General features: G+C 44.9%; 1 protein-coding gene across 3 annotated transcripts in view; it reads right to left on the bottom strand.

The window, feature by feature from the left end:
• SENP7 (SUMO specific peptidase 7) overlaps positions 1–20,765 on the bottom strand; it is a 70,399-nt gene that overhangs the window by 40,548 nt on the left and 9,086 nt on the right. For all 3 annotated transcript variants that reach the window (XM_019476243.2, XM_019476245.2, XM_019476244.2), the window contains 2 exons: positions 8,480–8,677; positions 6,721–6,918 (listed from right to left, as the gene is read on the bottom strand). In XM_019476243.2, coding sequence (XP_019331788.2) covers positions 6,721–6,918; positions 8,480–8,677 — 396 coding nt within the window. The remainder of the gene's footprint in view (positions 1–6,720; positions 6,919–8,479; positions 8,678–20,765) is intronic.

Raw genomic sequence — 20,765 nt, 5'->3', positions numbered from 1 at the left:
TGCCCAGCTGGGCAGCAGCTCCAGCCCCAACCTTGCCCAACTCCCTCCCTCCCTATGGGGACCTCAAGTCCCCCCGTTTTACCTGAGGGAGCTGCTCTCCAGGCTGCCTGGGGCCACGTGCATGTACATGCACATGGTGCCCCCTGCCTGACCACCCCCCTCCTGTTCCCTCCCAGCTGACACTCTGCCAGCTCACAGAGAGCTCGCTGCAAAACTGCAAAATCCACGGGTTTCTCTGCTAAAATGAGAAATCTGCGTTTTACTCCATTTTTTTCCCTCAGAAATGGAAAACCTAGATCCTTGGTACTCAGGTTGTTTGGCAACATCCTGTAGCCAACAACATGCTGCAACCTAAATTGTATGTCAGAACTACCAAGAAGAGCAACCATAAATTCCAAGGCTACTGAATACACTGAGCTTGATTCTCTACTGCCTTGCATCTTAGACAGACAGACAGAGTTACAGCCATTCTGATCTAGTAGAACATTTCACACCTTGTTGATACATAGTTCCAGACCAGCAGTTCCCAGATGGTGGGTCATGACCCCAAATAGGGTCGCAACATCAGCAACTGGGGTCACAAGGATTTCTGTGCCCACAGCAGGGTGAGGGGCTGCAGTGGGACAGAAGCAGCTCCAGGCAGAAGCTGCCTCCGCAGCCCAGCTGGCAGGATCCAGCACTGCAGGGAATGCTGCACCGTTATGGCTGCCGAGGTGAGGTGCAGCATGGCATGGAGTTGTGCCCCCAGTGCTGCTGGATGGGCAGGGGGTGGCTCAGCTTGGCAGCCATGGCAATGCGGGGCTCCCTCCCGCATTAGGTCCTGCCTGCTGGGCTGTGGTGCCCCAGGGGAAGGGCAGCAGGGCAGGGAGCCCCTAGCCTGCAGCAGGCAGCCTGAATCCTCCCCCCTCCCCGCACATGGGGTCTGCTCCAGCTGTGCCACCCACAGGGGAGGGGACGCGGGGGGGGGGGGGGGGGGTTTGAGCAGGAGCCAGGCGCAACAGTCTGCTCTGGCCACAGCACCTGCCACCTCCCACAGGGGGCTGCAGGCCCTGGCTCTGGAGCACATGGGGGGCGGCAAGTTGGGAGGAAGAGGCACCAGCAGGGCCAGGGGACGGCGGGTTGGGAGTGAGCATCACTGGCATTGGGTAGGCAGGGCCAGGGGACTGCGAGGCACCTCAGGGCCAGGGGGCTGTGGGTAGGGCTGCAGGCTGGGGGTAAGAGGCCATGCTGAGGAAATATTTGGGAAGCGCTGTTCTAAACACTGGAAAATAAATCAGTGTTTTGCCTCTGAAACACCTTCCCCCTCAAAAAATAAAATGCCTGGATGAGAAAAACATAAGTTTCCCCCTGAGTGCAACACAAGCTTTCTAATTCTAACCAATTTAAAAGAATTGATGTATTTTAATTATTCTCATTCTGCATAACAAGCCCATATTTTTCCCCTGTGGGGACTGGCAGACCAGCCAGTCTCTATCATGCACTTACATATATTTTAGAAATTACAACTTTAAATTTATTATTTATTTCCACCATACATAACAGACAGGATTTTCACTTACAACACACCCCTTTCTCATGGATCTGGTTAAAATGGACCTTAAAGTGGATGCATGCGCATGGTCTCTGAGGAGCTAGAGGTGTGAAGGGATGATCAGAAAAATGAAACCAAGTCACAAGAGTATCTTGGGCAGAAACATTAGAGAGAAAATGGAGACCAGAATAAAACTGAGTCCAAGTCCAAGACAGACACCTCACTAGCAGAATGTTCCACCAGTATGCTTATAATAAATGTTCTTGTCGGACTTTGTATAATATATTCATAGAATAAGCTCATTTCCATTAAAAAAGACATATGATTCCTGAAAATAGTTCTCCCTATGTTGCATATTCATCATTTTAGGGTGCGTTGCAAAAAAATTCTGACATTTCTCCTTAATGCACAGGTTGATAAAGGTTTGTAAAAAATACAGACAGGAAATTAATCTTTCAAAAACCAAAGAAACCTCACTATAAAGGAACCACCTTCTGAAACACTGACTTGTTCACTTCAGTCCTTTTACTTAGTGCACTAACTAGAGAAGATGGGGGGGGTGTAATGTTTACATTTGGCTCATTTAAACTAATTTCATAGAGATGTTTCCATCTCTTGCTAAAAGCTTTGGGCTCCCTCTATTGCAATTTTCTCGTTTTAATACATTTTTACCTACCTATTTTTTATAAAAGTAAAGAACTGAGTACACTTATAAAAATGGCGGCACACTGCAAAACAGTAATCAGCAATTTCAAAACTGAAAAATCAGCACCGCTTTTTCCAACATGTGGCTTCATGTAAAACTTAGACAGTAGCTGTCTCCCAGATATTTATCTGTATATATGTTCACAGTGTTCATTTACCTATTCTCTCAAATACAAAGAGCTATGTAAAAATGTTCAGAAACTATCTCTAAAAATACACACAAGAATCAACATCATTCCAAAGCTATACCTAGTCACATCAGAATACACACCTCAGGCTTCCATTCATTCACTGTCTTTAATAGTTTCATAACAGATTCGAAGACTAAATTCTAGTTGACCTATTTCTGTTTCTCAACATTATCTTGGCTATAAAGGAACAATCAGTAAGAAGAGCAGTTCCTCCATTAAGAAAAAATGGGTTCAGTCTGCGTGATGTACATATACTGATGTATATCCTATAAGCTAAAAATCAAACTTTTGTACTGCATTGAACTAACTTGCAGATACTCGGTGTTCCCATCAGAATTTTAAGAATGAGGAAAGGAACACCATGAACCAAAGTAGTATCAGGGTCAATTCACTGAAGTATAAATCCTGTTTTAAATGTAGCTTTCCCTAAATTAATTGTTAAGGAATACTTACAGCAGCTTGGAACAAAAGAGACAGATCCTTGTTAACATAAATTTTAACATTTCTAAAGGTGAGGAACGTGACCTAGGTTTCTACAGGAATTTTTAAGGATATTTTAAAATTAGTTGTCCATTTACCAGACTTCTCTAGCATTTTATTTTCTTCTGCCATTTCCTTTTTGTTCTTGCTGATGTTCAGGTGTCTCTACTTTCTGCGCTGTTCTCTTAAAAAACTAATATTGCATTGCTCACTCAGAAAAAAACTAACATTAGGCAATCCTAGTCAGATGCCTTTTGCTAGGGCTGTGCGAAAGAGCATTGTTTTGTTTTGACTTCCATTTCAAAGGGACAGTGTTTTGTTTCATCACTTCATTTCGTTTCAAAGCTCTCTTCTGTTTAGTTTTGTCAAAACTGTTTCGCTGTTTTGACACGTTTCAACGTTTTGCCCATAGGCTATAATGGGGAATCACAAATATGCCTATAACTTTGTCATTTTTTGCCTGATTCGAATGAAAAAAAGCAGGGGTGGTAGCCCGTGCTGAATCCACAAAGCCTGTCAAGTTTCAAGGAGATAGGTACAGGGGTTTCTGGGAAACTGCACCTCAAACTGCTGACAAGCAAAACTCGTGGCATGTGTGACTGTGTGTGTGTTAAGGGCCTCACTGGCACTGGGGCCTCTACATGACACGGTAGTGTGCCCCAATGAGGTCTCCTCCTCCCCTACAGCCTTAGTCCAGTCCATCACTTTAAATAACAACAGGTAAGTAAGCAGCACAGTAGCACTAGCAGCATCTCAGGCAGCCGAACTGTGACAGAGCCTTTCTTTCCTTTCCTGCAGGAGCTGCTTCTCCAGCAGCTCCCAGAGAACTCTCCCTGCCAGCCCCAGCTCTGGGACTTAGATGTGCCCAGGGCCCCACGTCCTTCCGGTCAGCTGACCAGGGGCAGGTGCTAGGAGTGTAGGCTGTAGCCATGTTGATCTAAGGACATGGCACTGGCAGACAAGCATCTTTGGGTCAATCTGATATCTTTTATTAGACCAACTAAATAGTTGGAGAAATATATCTTAGCAAGCTTTCAGGTTGAAAAATCCTTCGTCAGGCTGATGAAGCACCTGCAGTTGGGGGGGGAGGGGAGGGTTGTGTGTGTGTGCATGTGCGCGTGTGCGTGCATGCGCTATTCCTGGATGAAAGGAATAGTAAAGAAGTCAGAGGCTGGCATGTAATGCTGGCAAGAAAGCCAGTCAGTAAAAATGGAAATGAAGGTGCCAGGGAGTGAGGAACAGGCTGAGGTGGGAGGAGATTGGGGGGATATAGCAGCGCAGGTAAAAGTGGAGAAGTACCTAGGGAGTCAGATGTCTGGCAGGCTGTAGTGTGTCAGAATTCCAATGTCTATAATGAGTCCATGAGTTTCTATACCTACCACCTAGGAGGTTGATGACGTACAGTTCATAGGCTTGTTTAAATTTACAAACCGCTTTTCACAGACAAGCACTGAACCTCACTAACCTCATCACCAGAAGCCAAACTTCCTACAGCCCAAAACACAGCAAATGGTTCTAGACCATGCCATGACAAGACATGCAAAACCTGCCAACAACATCTCCAGTATAGAGATAATACTAAGTGCCCTGATAGAAAATATGTAGGAGACATCAAGCAACAAACTCTCGCACCAGAATGAGCGCACACCGAAAATCTATCACACCCAACTACCTGTCTCCGATCTCAGGACTGATCCTCAAAGGGAATTTACAAACCACTTTTCACAGACAAGCCTATGAACTGCACTTCATCAACCTCCTAGGTACAGAAACTCATGGACTCAATATGGACATTGGAATTCTGACACATTACAACCTGCCAGACACCTGACTCCCCAGGTACCTCTCCACTTTTACCTGCTACATCCCCCCCCACCCCAAACACTGGCCTGTCCCAGACCACGCTACTTTCTCACTTCTAGGGTGGGGGTACATGTGTGGATGCTCCCTTTTCCCCCTCCTCAGCAGGCAGAGGCACAGCAACAGGAGGAGTGGACTCAGCTGAGCCACTTGCCTCCACAAGCTCTACCTCAACCTCCTCCGAAATGCCTTCTGGGGAAGGAGACCTGGCTGTAGGGGAAACTTGAGGGGCGTGGAGCACAAACTAGATGATTCCCCCTCCTTCCCCAGAATTTCCCTTGCAATGGCACTCAGATCCAGCTCCAGCTCTTCCTCTGGCACTTGAAGGCTCAGGATGGGAAGTGAAATGGGGGTGGAGACTGTAATGCTGGTGCTGCTTGTTGTCATGGTGGTGGTACGAGGGGTTATGGCTCCTGTGTTTGGAGGGGATGCAGACTCAGGCAGTGGCACTGTTCCCCTCTCCTTGCTGCCAGTAGAACTGGAAGCCTCATGCCTGCTAGTTGTAGGAAAGAGGCTACGTCTCAATTTGAGTGGTAGAAATTACAGCTCTCCCTCTACCCCCTCTTCTGCCCCTCCCTGAAGGCTTGCCAGCTATTTTTTCAGCACACTTCAAAGTGTGTTTCATGTGCTGGAAAATCTGTGTGTTCTTCTGTAATGTAATCTGTATTAATGTAATATATGTAGATAATTGTATGTATGTATGTATGTATTTATGTAATAAATAAAATATATAAATGTATGTACGTATTCCTGAATAAATTATGTATTATAATATGCAACGTATGCTGTGCTTCCCTGCACAGTGAGTGAAATGCACACTGTGAAAGAAAGCACAGATTTCTTTTCTGGGGGAAAAGAATCAAAATAGACTAACAAAAGCAAAAAGGATTTTGGGGGAGGAATAAATTGAAAGGAATGAATGAATATAATAATAAAAGGGTACAGGCAACCCCCGCTTAATGCTCTTAATTGGTTCCAGGAAAACTGAGCATTAAGTGGAACCGCGTTAAGCAAAACTCTTACCCGTAGGCATTAATGTAAATAGAACTAATTGGTTACTGCTGCTTCTTACCGTAGCTTCTCACCATGGCCGTCGCCTCTCCCCACCCCTCTGCCTGCCTGCTGGCTGCTCCAGCCCCATGTGCCAGCCCTCAGCCCACGATCCTGCTGGCTCCAGCACCACAGGGCCTCGCACTCACTGCTTCTGTTTCCTTGCAAGCAAGCCCAGCTTCAAAACTCAAAACGTTTTGAAATGTTTCAAGTGTCCTCGTTTCGTTTCAAGGCTGTTTCGAAGCCTTTCGTTTCAATTTCACTGTTTCAAGCTCGAAACGACTCAAAACAGTGTCGAAACGAAACACCTGGTGAAATTTCGCACAGTCCTGCTTTCTACTAGTTCCACATGTCAAGCCCCATAATGATACTCATGTCTAGGTAAATGTGGAAAGAAGACAAGAAAAGTAGAAATTAAGCAATGAAACAAGCAGCCCTTAGATTGCAGCATTTTGCTGACAGCACTGAGAGATAACTGTGGCTCTAGGAAGATGTAAAAGATCAGTATGCACAAGCACCGTGGAGAAATGTTGTAAAGAAATTACCTGAAGTCCAGCCAGCAACTCTCTCAACAATAGGAGGGTAATATTTTGACTGGTTTTAGACATAATTTCAAACCAATGTAGTGATACAAGAAGCCTATAACCATACCTAGATACTGTACACACTTAAGTTTTTTCTTGATAAAAGAACTGACCTAGTAATGCAGATATATCAAGAATCAGTTTAAAGCATAGTTAAAAGGGTTGGCTGTTGGCAGCATGTTAGTTTGAACCCGGGAAATTCAACTATTGCTTCAAGGGAGGTTCTGATAAAAACTGTTTCAGGCAAATTATCTTTCATATCAGTTATGTTATTTCAGGGAAAGAAAGACTAAAAAAAAATCAGTACTGAATCACATACCTTTTGGACAGAAAAGAACTTTGAAGAGTAGGACTTAATATCTGACATGTCTGTAGGCTGGCAACAGATGATGAGGGTGGTTGACCCAACTGTAACTTGTCAGCATCAGATATATTAGCATCAAAGCTAAGATGGCTCTTTGCATATTTTCTTCCAACTTTTGTCCTCAGGACATTTGTCAAGATAATTTTGGGCTGCCTGCCATACATAACAAGAAACGAGAAATACTACACTGAATTCTGGATATAGAAACTTCTGGCTGAGTGTACGTAAATTAATAGCTTGGTAACACCAAACATCAATAATACTAAGAAAGCATAATTTTGCCCACAGGCCTTTATAGTCATAAAACATGATCCTCCACTGAGAAGCTAACAGTTTAACTCAAGCAGGTCACATTAGAATCAATGGTAACAGACTACACTAAGCTGGGTAGTCAAACGGAGAGGGGACAGAAACATCACATTTGTTGAATTAAACAGCACATTAACATAGTCTTGTCTTTGACATCTCACCTTAAGATTTTGCAGTTCCCTGTCCACACAATATTTCTCACCATAAAACTTTATGTGAAATTGAAATTGCAAAGCATTTGATAGAAGTATGGAGCGAAAAAAGTAATTTTCCTATTAACAGAAAGTCTCTAACAAAACAAAGCTTACTGTCAGATTGATTCACTCAAATGCCTGGTCATCAGCGGTCAACCGGGTATCACAAAAACTCAGTATTTCATTCCAGTCTTTGGTCACAGCTCCCAGGTGACACTCTTCAAGCACATGATTATGAAACTGAGATGATTTTACATGTGTTAGATGAAATAAGCACCAAAGTTAAACCAATCAGATGACAAAATATATTGATCAGCAGTTAAAATGTTCAAGACTGTCACAAAACATCTGACATCATCAGAATCAACTTGCTGTCTTTTGTGGCTGATGGCTGACTTCTCATTGTCCTCAAACTTTGTTGCTTATGCTTTACTATTTCCATAGTGACTTATTCCAAATAATAATAGATAGTCATTGCTTGTTTGTGTCTGTTATGATTCTGTACGTTGCCTCCTGGATATTCACTGCATATTCCTCTTTCAGTATCATGTCTCTGAGTACTGATCTACTTGGGGCATGTTACAGCACAACATTAAGATGATGTCCGATTACTGTTCTTTGCACTCCTGTTCCATTCAGATGTACAGATTCTCTTTTCAGAGTACCTTAGTATTTGCACGGTTGTCGTCAAGCTGCTGATGGAGCAGAGGTAGTCAGCGATGAGAAATATATTTTAGAGGGTAGAGTCACAGCTAGATCCAGAAGAACAATTAGAGAAGACAAGAACTGCAAGTATTTCTTGTCTGGAGGAAGGAGAGAAGAGGGCTTGGCTGGATGTGAATGTGATCTCTTCTCTTCATGAGGGTGAGGAGAAATACGTAGATTACAAGGGTCCAAAGACTGAACCAGATTTTAAATAAAGTTTTTTTTATAGAGTTCAATTTAGAAAACAATGGATCAGAAACCCCATGAGGGCATGGATGGCACATTGTCTCTCAAATATTATGGCCTAAAGTGACAGTTGCAAGCAAACCTAACAAAGTCTGCTATGGTGAGGGTGAAAGTAAGGCTGGCAACAACAAGAAACAGCTACCATGCAAAGAGGAATTATTTGTTATGAACAACAATTGCAAGCAAACTATTAAAGACTTTGTATGCAACATGAAGTAAAGCAGTACTGAAACAGAGTAAGAGTGTACTCAGCAACATACCTTTTGGACTGAAAAAGGTTTTGGAGAGGAGGGTTTAATATTTGACAAATCTCTAGGCTGGCAACAGAAGATGAAGTTGGTAGATCTGACTGCACTTTGTCATCGTCAGATATATTAGCATCAGTTATAAGCTGGTTCTGTGTGTATTTTCTTCCTATTTCCGTCCTCAGGATATTCGTCAACATAACTTTGGGTTGCCTGTCATACATACAATAATATATGATGAATATGGCACTGATCTCGAGGTAAGGTACATGAATTCAACACAGCTTCTTTTAACAGATTTGTTATTCCTGCATTCTACTTCTCACCTTGGTTAGAGGTAAGTTTACTCAGCTGATGATTTACAGAACTACTCTCTTTATAGGTGGGGAGCTGGAACTGACTTTTGTGGTGATAGCGTCCTTCCAGGTTTTGCACTCAGCCTCAGTGGCTACCTATAAACAAATGTGGATGTGTAGTGGTAACTTTGCTGTGTGACAGTGTAGGAATTTCACTGCATCACCTCTACAGAGACAGAGGAAGTGCCAGAGCCAAATACAGTTTTGAAACTGTAGATTTGAGCTTGGACCTGACTACCAATGGGTGAAAACAGCTAGTTACACTGAAAAAAACCTATTGAGATTGATAATACTGTATTTTTCTCACATATAACATGCTCCCCTTCCAATAAAATATGCATCTTGTTTTTGAAAGGCAGAATGAAGGCAAAAAAGATATTCCTTGAAAGCCTCTGCAAAGAGCAGGGGAAGAGGTGGCTGCGAGAAGAAGGCAGATGAGGAGCAAATATCCACAGCCAGAAGTTATGGAGTCCTGCATGAAGCACTTGCAGCTTTACTTTCCCTTTCTCCAGGCAGAGGATTAGGCGGCAGAAACTGCTGTTACTGTATTTCCTCAATTACAATATATACCTCACTGGAGCAGAATTATGGGGAAAAGGTGCATGACTCATGAAAATATGGCAGGGGTTGGCAATTATTCAGGCTGGAGGACCACTTAATGACTTTTGGTGGGGCTGTTGAGGGCCAGGGATATGCCAACTAGGGCTGTGTGAAATGTTGGCAGCCATTTTGTTTTGGAGGTGTTTCGGGCTGTTTCAGCACCCGAAACACAGAATCCAAATCAAAACAGAAGGCTCAGAAACATCTCCAAAACGAAATAAGGCATCCAAAAAGTTTCAGAAACATTTCAGAAAATGTCAGAGTTTCAGAGCTGGGCTTGCAGGGAAACAGCTGTACACTGCTGTCCTGCCACGCAACATGGCTCCGCAGGGAGCAGAGATCCACACCAGGGGTCTCCTTACTGCTGCTGCCCACCCCTCACTGCCCCGGTGACACAGGGCTGCATGGGGTGGGCAGCAGCGGTGAGGAGACCCCAGTGTGGACTTTTGCTCCCTGCAGAGCCAGGTCGCACAGCAGGGCAGTGCTGGTCCCTGCTGTGCGACCTGGCTCCACGTGGAGCAGAGATCTGAGGCAGCGCGGGCAGGCAGTGATGGCAAAGAAACCCCAGCGCAGATCTCTGCTCTCCGAGAAGCCAGGTCGCATGGCAGGGCAGTGCTGGTCCCTGCCGCACAACCTGGCTCCACAGGGAGCAGATATCTGGGGTAGTGCAGGGTGGGCAGCGGCAGGGAGGAGATCCTGGCACAGATCTCCGCTCCCTGAGGAGCCAGGTCGCACGGCAGGGCAGTGCTGGTCCCTGCCATGCAACCTGACTCCTCAGGAATCAGAGATCCGCACAGGGTCTCATTGCCTGCACAGAGGGCAGTGGTCCCTCCCCCGGACAAGCCACCCATGGCCCCATCCTGCTTCCCACTGGGGCCCTGCAGCCCTGCCCGGCTGGGCTTCAAAACAGATTCGGAGGAGATTTGGCAGAGCTGCATCTCCAAAATAGATTTGGCCGAAATGAAACAGGACAGTGATCCGAAACACCGAAAGGAATCACTGTCCTCCAAAACGGCGGAATCTAAAACCAAATCAAAACACAGCCATTTTGCACAGCCCTAATGCCAACTGATCCTATCCAGCATGCTGTCTATTGCCGAAAGCCTGAGGAGAGAGGGCTGCACACTGCACCACTCTGCTCTGCTGCACCAGAAAAGTCAAAGAAATACAAAGATTTAATAATAAAAATTACTACTACCATCATCACAAGAGGAATTTATTTTTTAATCTAGACAAAAACATCTGTGTGTGAAAGAGACGTGCTAGGGGTGTGTGCAGGGCTCAGAAAAGATGGGCTTTCAGCAGTTCCAAACTGTGTTTTTGCAATTTGTTTGGCACATTCAGAATTTATTTTTCTTCAGTTAATTATCACATTAACAAAGACAACATAAAGATTACCTAGCAACTCTCTCACCTTTCTCCATTCAGTCCCATGCACCAACTTCCCTGTCACAAATCAGAATCTTTGCAGAATTATAAATTCTGGTCGACCTTAATAAAATTGCTACATTTTGGAACAACTCTGTGGGCATGCAGTAATCTACATGCATGCAGTAATCTATGTGCAAACCTTGTCATGCCTTTCACAGACCAGGTACCATACAGGGTCATTAAACCTTGATTGCTCCTTTGAAAAAGGCAAACCCTCAAGACCATGGGATGAACACATCCATCCTATATGAAACTAGTTCTTCCTGAACTTCTCTGCAGGTTGGATTTGGGGAGTGCAAAATTCTTAGACATGAGAACAAATAATCAGGTGTTAACAATGAGTGTTAAAAACCAACAGAACAGAACTGAAGAGACATGGAGTTAAAGGGACCCAGGGACACAGGAGGCAAGGCAGAAGAGGAACACGTTTTCAAAACAGAAGAACCCTGTTCAATTATATGGCTAGATGCATAGGAACAAGAGACACAAACTTCATAAGAAGAGGAGAAACTATATCCTGGGCAGGGATCCAAGACTCACTAGATGAGTCTGACCAAGGTTAATAAATGTTTCAGAATAGTGAAGAAATTGAGGCAAACACATACACGTAGGCTTTTGTTATGCTATCTAGGTCGGTGTATTTTTTGGGTTACCTAAAGTAAAAAAGTTGTTTGTTTTAGGAACCCCTCACAAAGTTTGTGCCTCTCATTCAATTACCATGTGCCCCTGATGTGGTAAACCACAAAAACCCACTGTCCAAAGCTTGGAGCTCAGTGGAAAGGTGTGCTTAAGCTTTTCCAAAGTCAGCACCCATCACTGGAGGCCCAAAGTAGCTGAGCCATGAGGTTTTATTTCCATGGAAAGGTCTGCACTCAGACAGCGTACACGAGAAAGCAAAGAGAGAGCCATTGCTGCAGTCTGCTCAGACTAAAGAAAAGACTAACAACATGTTGTAGTACCTGAACACAATTAACTTGTGCATAGCCAGCTACAAGAAACTCAGTCAGAATTATCTGACATCCCATTTTACCAAGGGAAGCAAAACGAAAAAAAAACAAAACCTTCTCTCTCAGGTAAGTTTTCTTGAACAAGTAGTTCTACTTCTTTGTGGAAAGTTGGGGGTTTTTTTGGCTTGGTACTGCCATCTTAAGCCCTGTTTGCTTTATCAGAAGAGCTCAAACTGAAAGGACCTACATTTAGCCATTTTTTATTTGTCCATTTTTAAAGTGTGCCAGTTGTTTAAAGGATGCCTTACCCAACCCCCAAAACTGTACAAAAACGCAAGCCCACAGCCTTTATTATGAAAGCATTCCTAAAACTATGCACCTATGTACATGAGAAATCTGGCAAGCAGCTTTCAAAATTCAGTTGCTAAAGGCTCATTAAGTCTAACATTTCTAAATTAATTAAACATACTCTGAAGTTGTCTTTGCATTAACCAACTTACACATTTTTCCTTTCAGTAAAAAAAAACCCACACACATATATAGATATATTTATCTATATATATTTATCTATATTTATCTATATCTGGGACCTCCAGATCGGTAGCCATTTGGGGGACAGTGATCACCTAATAATAGAATTCAACATAAGACGTCGAGTGGGTAAGGTAACTAGTAGGGTGAAAGTGCTAGACTTTAGGAAAGCTGATCTCAATGAACTCAGGCAATTAGTCAAGGATGCACTGCAAAGTAGGAGTTTTGATGGGATGGGAGCCCAAGAAGGGTGGCTGTGCCTTAAGGAAACGATCCTTCGGGCACAAAGCAAGACGATCCCCGAGCGAGGCAAAAGAGGGAAAGGGGCCAGGAGGCTTCCATGGCTGACCAGAGAAATCCAGGGCAGCCTAAGGGACAAAAGGGGAGCACATAAAAAGTGGAAACAAGGTGAGATCACTAAAGACGAATATACCTCCTCTGCTCGTGCTTGTAGGGAGGCAGTTAGGCGGGCCAAAGCTACCATGGAGCTGAGGATGGCAACCCAAGTAAAAGACAACAAGAAATTGTTTTTTAGATATATTGGGAGTAAAAGGAAGGCCCAGGGAAGAATAGGACCCCTGCTAAATGGGCAGAAACAATTGGTGACGGACAGGGGGGACAAGGCTGAACTCCTCAACGAGTTCTTTGCCTCAGTGTTCCTAAGTGAGGGGCACAACAACTCTCTCACTGGGGTTGTAGAGAGGCAGCAGCAAGGCGCCAGACTGCCATGCGTAGACCCTGAGATGGTGCAGAGTCACTTGGAAGAACTGGATGCCTTTAAGTCGGCAGGCCCGGATGAGCTCCATCTGAGGGTGCTGAAGGCACTGGCCGACATCATTGCAGAGCCACTGGCGGGAATATTCGAACGCTCGTGGTGCACGGGCCAAGTCCCGGAGGACTGGAAAAGAGCTAACGTGGTCCCCATTTTCAAAAAGGGGGGGAAGGAGGACCCGGGCAACTATAGACCAGTCAGTCTCACCTCCATCCTTGGTAAAGTCTTTGAAAAAATTATCAAGGCTCACATTTGTGAGAGCCCAGCAGGGCAAATTATGCTGAGGGGAAACCAGCACGGGTTTGTGGTGGGCAGATCGTGCCTGACCAATCTAGTCTCTTTCTATGACCAGGTTACGAAACGCCTGGACACAGGAGGAGGGGTGGATGTCGTATACTTAGACTTCAGGAAGGCCTTCGATATGGTATCCCACCCCATACTGATGAACAAGTTAAGAGGCTGTGATGTGGATGACTACACAGTCCTGTGGGTGGCGAATTGGCTAGAGGGTCGCACCCAGAGAGTCGTGGTGGATGGGTCGGTCTCGACCTGGAAGGGTGTGGGCAGTGGGGTCCCGCAGGGCTCGGTCCTTGGACCGATACTCTTTAATGTCTTCATCAGTGACTTGGACGAGGGAGTGAAATGTACTCTGTCCAAGTTTGCAGATGACACAAAGCTATGGGGAGAAGTGGACACGCTGAAGGGCAGGGAACAGCTGCAGGCAGACCTGGATAGGTTGGACAAGTGGGCAGAAAACAACAGGATGCAGTTCAACAAGGAGAAATGCAAAGTGCTGCACCTAGGGAGGAAAAGTGTCCAGCACACCTACAGCCTAGGGAATGACCTGCTGGGTGGCACAGAGGTGGAAAGGGATCTTGGAGTCCTAGTGGACTCCAAGATGAACATGAGTCGGCAGTGTGACAAAGCCATCAAAAAAGCCAATGGCACTTTATCGTGCATCAGCAGATGCATGATGAATAGGTCCAAGGAGGTGATACTTCCCCTCTATCGGGCGCTGGTCAGACCGCAGTTGGAGTACTGCGTGCAATTCTGGGCACCACACTTCAAGAAGGATGCGGATAACCTGGAGAGGGTCCAGAGAAGGGCCACTCGTATGGTCAAGGGCCTACAGACCGAGGCCTATGAGGAGAGACTAGAGAAACTGGACCTTTTCAGCCTCCGCAAGAGAAGGTTGAGAGGCGACCTTGTGGCTGCCTATAAGTTCATCACGGGGGCACAGAAGGGAATTGGTGAGGATTTATTCACCAAGGCGCCCCCGGGGGTTACAAGAAATAATGGCCACAAGCTAGCAGAGAGCAGATTTAGATTGGACATTAGGAAGAACTTCTTCACAGTTAGAGTGGCCAAGGTCTGGAACGGGCTCCCAAGGGAGGTGGTGCTCTCCCCCACCCTGGGGGTCTTCAAGAGGAGGTTAGATGAGTATCTAGCTGGGGTCATCTAGACCCAGCACTCTTTCCTGCTTATGCAGGGGGTCGGACTCGATGATCTATTGAGGTCCCTTCCGACCCTAACATCTATGAATCTATATCTATATATATCTATAGACACACACTAAATATAGATATATCTATATATAGCATGTACATATATATATATATATTTTTAACTGAAAGGAAAAATGTGCAAGTTGGTTAATGCAAAGAGAACTACCGGATGCTGCCCCACCCCAGGATCGCAGTGGCGGGTCCCCACGAGCTGATTTGCCTCGCCCCCTACCGGAGCTGGCTCCAGGTAGGGGCCCGGGGCAGATCAGCTGATGCAGGGACCCTCCCCCGGCCCAGTCCCTGCCCAAGCTGATCTGCCCTGGCCCTGCTGGCCCCAGGCAGCAGCACCCAGCTCCTGTCAGCTGGCAGGCAGATTGAGGGCCCACCAGCACCTTCGGGAAGACTGCGGGGGTTGTACTGGAGTCCTCCTTGGGGGTGCGTGCCCCCGATCTGCCTGCCAGGTGACAGGAGCTGGGTGCTACAGCCTGGGGCCAGTGGCAGCACTGATCTTCCCGGCGCTGGGAGTGATCTGTGCCCAGTGCTGGTCTGTCATCTGGCAGGCAGATCAGGGGCCTGCACCCCCAGAAGGACTCTGGCACAGCCCCCACAGCTCTCCCAGGGATGCAGGCAAACCCCTGATCTGCCTGCTGGATGAGAGCACCAGAGTGCTGCTGCCTGGCACCGGTGGCTGCAGCAATCTTCCCAGTGCTGGTCCCAAGCAGCAACAACCAGCTTCCCTCATCTGGCAGGCAGATCAGGGGTTTGCACCCCCAGGAGGATTCAGGCACAACCCAGGCAGCCCTCCCAGGGGTGCGGGTGAGCCTCCAATCTGCCTGCCTGCTGCATTTTATGTTTCCCCATAATAACCTAAGGGCAAAACATCGAAACAGCATTGAAACAGCAAAACAGTTTTGATGAAACAAAACAAAACTTGAAACGAAAAACTGTTCCATCAAATCGTCGAAACGGAAGTCAAATTGGAACAATGCTGTTTCACACAGCCCTAGTGTATATACACGTACACGTACACGTACATGAACACACACACTCATCAGCAACTCTGACTGTGGAAGAGGATTGGAGTGGCAGTTGGGGAGCGTGTGGGGATTACCTTGTCACATGTCTGCCAAAATGGTTGATCCCCATTGCTCTATTTCAAGAGATTTCTTAATAGGAATCTGCAGTGAAGAGTTCTTTGCTTTCTGATTGTAGTCCAAAAGAAAGTAGAGCATAGGCAGCTGAGGAGAAGTGCCATCTCCTCTTTCTTTACGCAGGACAATACGAGATTTTAAGTATGACACCTATAGTATCTGAAAAGGATATGTGTCTTTTGTCTCATGACTGGAAGAGCATTTGATCTGAACAGGCACCAGACCAAACAGCAGGTCAAAATTCTTGAGTTTTTGCATCCTTTCCACGTTAGAGATGGCAAAATGCATATAAACTTATTTTATGCAATTAGGTTCTGGGCCCTCATCTGAATATTTGTGGGTAAAGCCTAGTGGGACTTCATGTGACCGCAGGGGCCCACATGCAATAGGAGGGTGTTACTGACTAAAGATTATTAGAAAAAGATAAAATCCTGAGCTCATTTTAACCTCTGTGAATGGTGAAGGGCTCTGGGAGTATACTCGTCAGGGAGCAGGTGTAGTGCATAAGTTAAAGGAGCCAGGCACAGTCATCCTCCCTTGTGATGAGATCCTAATAACGTGTGGTTTGACTGGATGCAATGAGACCCAACTTTAATCTAAAAAAATAAATAAATTGAAAAAGTTCCCCAAAGTGATCTTGGTGATAAGAGAGAACATTACAATGTGTATCTGATCTTACTAAACATTAAGGAACCCTGATTCAGGAAGCTACTTAAACATCTAACTGAAGCCGAAGAGGTGCCCCAAGCAGAGGTGTAACTAGTAAGTTTTGTGCCCAAGGAAAATCCTGCTGGAGGCAGAGCAGGACAGAAGGAAAGGGGTACCACTGAGCACTGCAGGGGAGAAGCAGGAGTCTTACTGGCTCTGGGGACTCAAAAAATGTCCCTGGCTGCTGCATGGTCTGACTCTGGTTATTGTTCCTACAGCCGCATCAGTGTCTGTACATCCAGCTGCTGTTCCTGCAACAACAGCATGGGCACCTACTGCTGCCAGGGCACTGACTCCCCAAAGTGGAAGGGGTCCTATTATGCTTGGCCAACCCTGTGCACCACTTGCCTCCCCCTTTTGTTCCCCCACATATTATGCTACCAACCCCACAGACTTTAATGGGACTACTTCTGTACTTTTATATTAGGCCTGTGTTTAAGTATCTTGTTAAAATCAAAGCCTAAATTAGGTGGATCACAAATTACTGAGCATTTATTTTGATGGATGCTCTATACAACAATAGTTTCCTAAAGAGTTTAAAAGGGAGAAAGGATTCTTGAATCATGAGACAGCAAGATCTGAAATGCTGAGTATTCTTAATGAGCTTATAAGGTTAGCAAAGGAACAAGAAAAAGAAATTGGTTCTGGAACATGATGCCTCCCTCTTCTGCATTTTCTTTAGATGGGTATGCTAGAAAATATATTTCTTTCCACCAAAAAAATCCCACATGAAACCTTAAATCCAAATATTGCATTTAATTGCATAAGCAATTCTAGGCACAAATAGGATTAGGCCCTCAGGTGCAGACACCAGCACAGTAAACAGGGATAAATTTTCTGGAACCTGCAGCATGTCCCAGTATCCTTATTAGCTTTTGTTGTAACCTGCCCACTGCATAATTCATGCAAAGCCTGGTAAAAGGCTATTATTTTGCAAAGAAACAAGGAATACTTCATTATAAAACAGTGTTGGGTAGACTTCCATTTGGTTTTATTATATAGGTGCTGTTCAACTGCTAAATCTCTGTGATTTACCAGAAAAGATTTGAGACGTAAAATAGTTATAATTTATGGGCCAGCTTTCATCTTGAGGACTCTCATCCATGTCAAACAACTCTTTGACAGGTTCCAGATCCTTCAATGGATTGGCTTAGTGGATACCAGCATGTTTGTAATAGTTAACCAGAGCACCCTTAATTTATATACATTTGGGTTTTGGCCTTTCTAAAACATCTGAATAACTATATGGAATCTATGACTTTAAAAGTCTGGGGGGTTTGGGGGGGGGAGGGGGGAGGGAGGGTTAATACTCAAAAATATGCATTTGGTTGGCGACTAGAAGCAATACCAGCACCCAAAGGATAGAGCATCTCATCTTACCTGGAATTATTCTAACTCAACACAGCAGCCATTTATAGCCTGATTTTCAAGGTAGTTTAACATGCGTACCTTGTACGGGCTCCAGTTTCTACAAAGTCAATGGAACTTGGTGGCACAGAGCATTTCTGGAAAAATCTCGGCACAAAAGATTGAAAGCACAAAGGATTGTGACAGCCTCGCCAGCCTGCCTTTAGTAAATGTGGAGTTTGGGGCACAAAATCCCCAGTTTCCCCAAAAACCCACAAAGTTTATGCATGTGGTCCAAAATAGTGTCAGACAGAGATACTTGAGCTAGATCTGTGTACACAAGACCAAGAACTGTAAACCCCGAATCTGTGAACTCATGTTGGTATAGTGCTACATCTAGACTAACTGGACCTGCTGAGCTAGGTTTTATTAGCCTAGGAATAACACCACATTAATGTAGTTATATTGTTTCCTGTTCCAGAGTTACTGTGTATGGTTACTTTGGGCATCTTTGCATAGCACTATCTAGACTAGCAGTTCCCAATACGGTGCCTGTGGGTCCCATGGTGCCTTCTAAGGTTTATTCAGGTGCCCGCATGTGTTTCCCCAAACAGTAAAAATCATTATACCAACAAAAATGCAGTCATATAGGCACCTACTGCTTTTTCCTTTTAAATTCGAATGTGTCCTTGGGCACATAAATGTTGGGAACCCCTGATCTAGACATATCCATAGTGCATAAACACTGCTCTAGCAGAGAAGTCACATGATAGCAAACAAAAAAAGACCGATTACTCTCTGGAATGACAGCTACACAAAAGGTAAGCCCACTGGGCAGGTATGACAAAGAACTTGCACAACAATCAATATGGAGACTTCTTGGGAAAGGAAACCCAAACCAAATATTTTTCATTCCAAACACCAACCCTTGCCTCCTTCTCAGCCTCATCCATCCCTAAATAAATACACACCCTTACATACAAGAGAAAAGCCAGAAAAAATGTGATAGCGATAGCTACAGGTACAGAACAAACAACTGAAAAAACCCAACACAATAAGGAACATGCTTCAAAATGTATATATAGGACCTTTAGTCAAAGGACATCAAAGCACTGCACAATGCTGGAAGAGTATTCTTTGTACATTACAGATGATGACACTGCGGTTAGCTCTTTGCACGACTCTGGTCATCAGTTAGGGATAGCACCCTAGTCTCCCTGACCCAGCTTCACTACATAAAGCCCATTGTTAAAGCTGCTTCCATCAATAGCTCCATTTGTTTCTTTCCTGATTCTCCTGCAGAACCCACTGCTCTTCTTCCTCACACTGTTATACACACACCAGGGTCAAAACCACTGGCTCCAATACGTTCTATTTTACTTTGGCATAAGTGTAACCAAAAATCAGGTGATGGTGCAGCCTTTAACAAGTGGGCTGATGATTAAAGCCCTATGTCACTCCTTCAAGCCTGTGCCTGTGCCACCACCAGCAAACCTGAACTCTTCTATAATATATTCTGCAAACCACATAAATTTCAATGAAGGGAGTCCATGCACCACTTCAGGATCCCAAAACAGTACAGTGGAGATGCATCTTATGTGGGGGTTCGGTTCTGAAGTCAGCACGTAAGGTGAAAATCACGTAAGGCGAAAATCGGTGACTATACACAGGGTGGGAGGGGGGCGGGGCTTGAGTTTGCATACGGCTCCGTGCTTAGAGCTGTGTGGTCAGCGGCAGCAGCACAGCGCGGAGTGGTGGTGGGGATGGCTGCGTGCCACCCGGCCACCACCACGCTGCCGCCTGACCACACAGTTCCAGGCACGGCTCCATGGCAACAGCGGGAGGTTTTGGAGGCAGTGGCTATCACTGCCATAATGGGCCTCCAGGTAAGCAGCAGCGTTGCATGCAAACTCAAGCCCTACCCCACCTCCCACCCCGCGTATAGTTGAATTTGCTTAAGTTAAATGCATGTATGATACGACTGACCTGTACAACATAAGAGATCTGAATAACTATCTGGTGCTGCTGGCCTTCAAAATGATGTGGCTGACAAGCTGTTTAAATGTAATCATTTGAGCTCCTGACCTACATGCAGAAGTCACAAAGTCCCTTTGTGCCCTCTTGAGTTCAAGGGAATGAGACTTTCATTTATGAAATTAAGGGGAAACCCACTGAGCATGTTCAGAGAGCACTGATGATTTAAAAAGCCTGTGTTTTTCCTTTTCCTGCTCCAAGAATGCACTGCTGCCTTGCAGTTAAGGATTCAGACTGTGGATGCTTTAACTTCAACAACAAACAAGAAAGCATCCATGCTTGTCGTCTTGAACCACAGGGACCAGGGAATCATTATCCCCCAAAGAGGCTGACAGGTAACTGATAGTGTTGTCACAAAGCTTTGACTCTTCAAGTTGCGACCTCACTCAGTGATGTGCACTCCAGTTAAATGTTTACAATAACAGGTGACAGAAACATCATGCACCTTTTTTAATAGGTCCACATATTACTACAAAACTTCTCCCAAGAGAGAGAACTAAAAGCCTGAACCAGAAAAATAGCTCTGATATCTATAATTTCTAGTTCCAGACCCTGATAACTGTCTTAAAGAATTTTACCTTTTGTAAATATCTATTTCCTTCTAAAGTTAAGAGTTATGGTCTATTATAAGTTGTATCTTTACACCTGGGGGGGAAATGAAGTGGAAAAACTTCTACATCAGATATATAACATTCTATTTTATATTTTCCCTCCTTACTTTTGTCAGTATTCATCTTCTGTTTAAACAAATACTGATTCCCTTAGAGTCCATGATCCCCACTCCACCCCCCAGTTTGGTCACACAATAAAAAGCACAATCCTGATTGTATCCATTGGGAGGAAAGTTGCATATTTTAGTGAAACATTCATAAGAGGCTCTCTCTGAAGACAGTGGTGAAGTTAATTTAACAGGATAAAT

Source organism: Alligator mississippiensis, chromosome 1, assembly GCF_030867095.1.
Source record: "Alligator mississippiensis isolate rAllMis1 chromosome 1, rAllMis1, whole genome shotgun sequence".
Taxonomy (NCBI): Eukaryota; Metazoa; Chordata; order Crocodylia; family Alligatoridae; genus Alligator; species Alligator mississippiensis.
The sequence above is the reverse complement of the archived record's forward strand: the minus strand, read 5'-3'. Positions and strand labels throughout refer to the sequence as shown.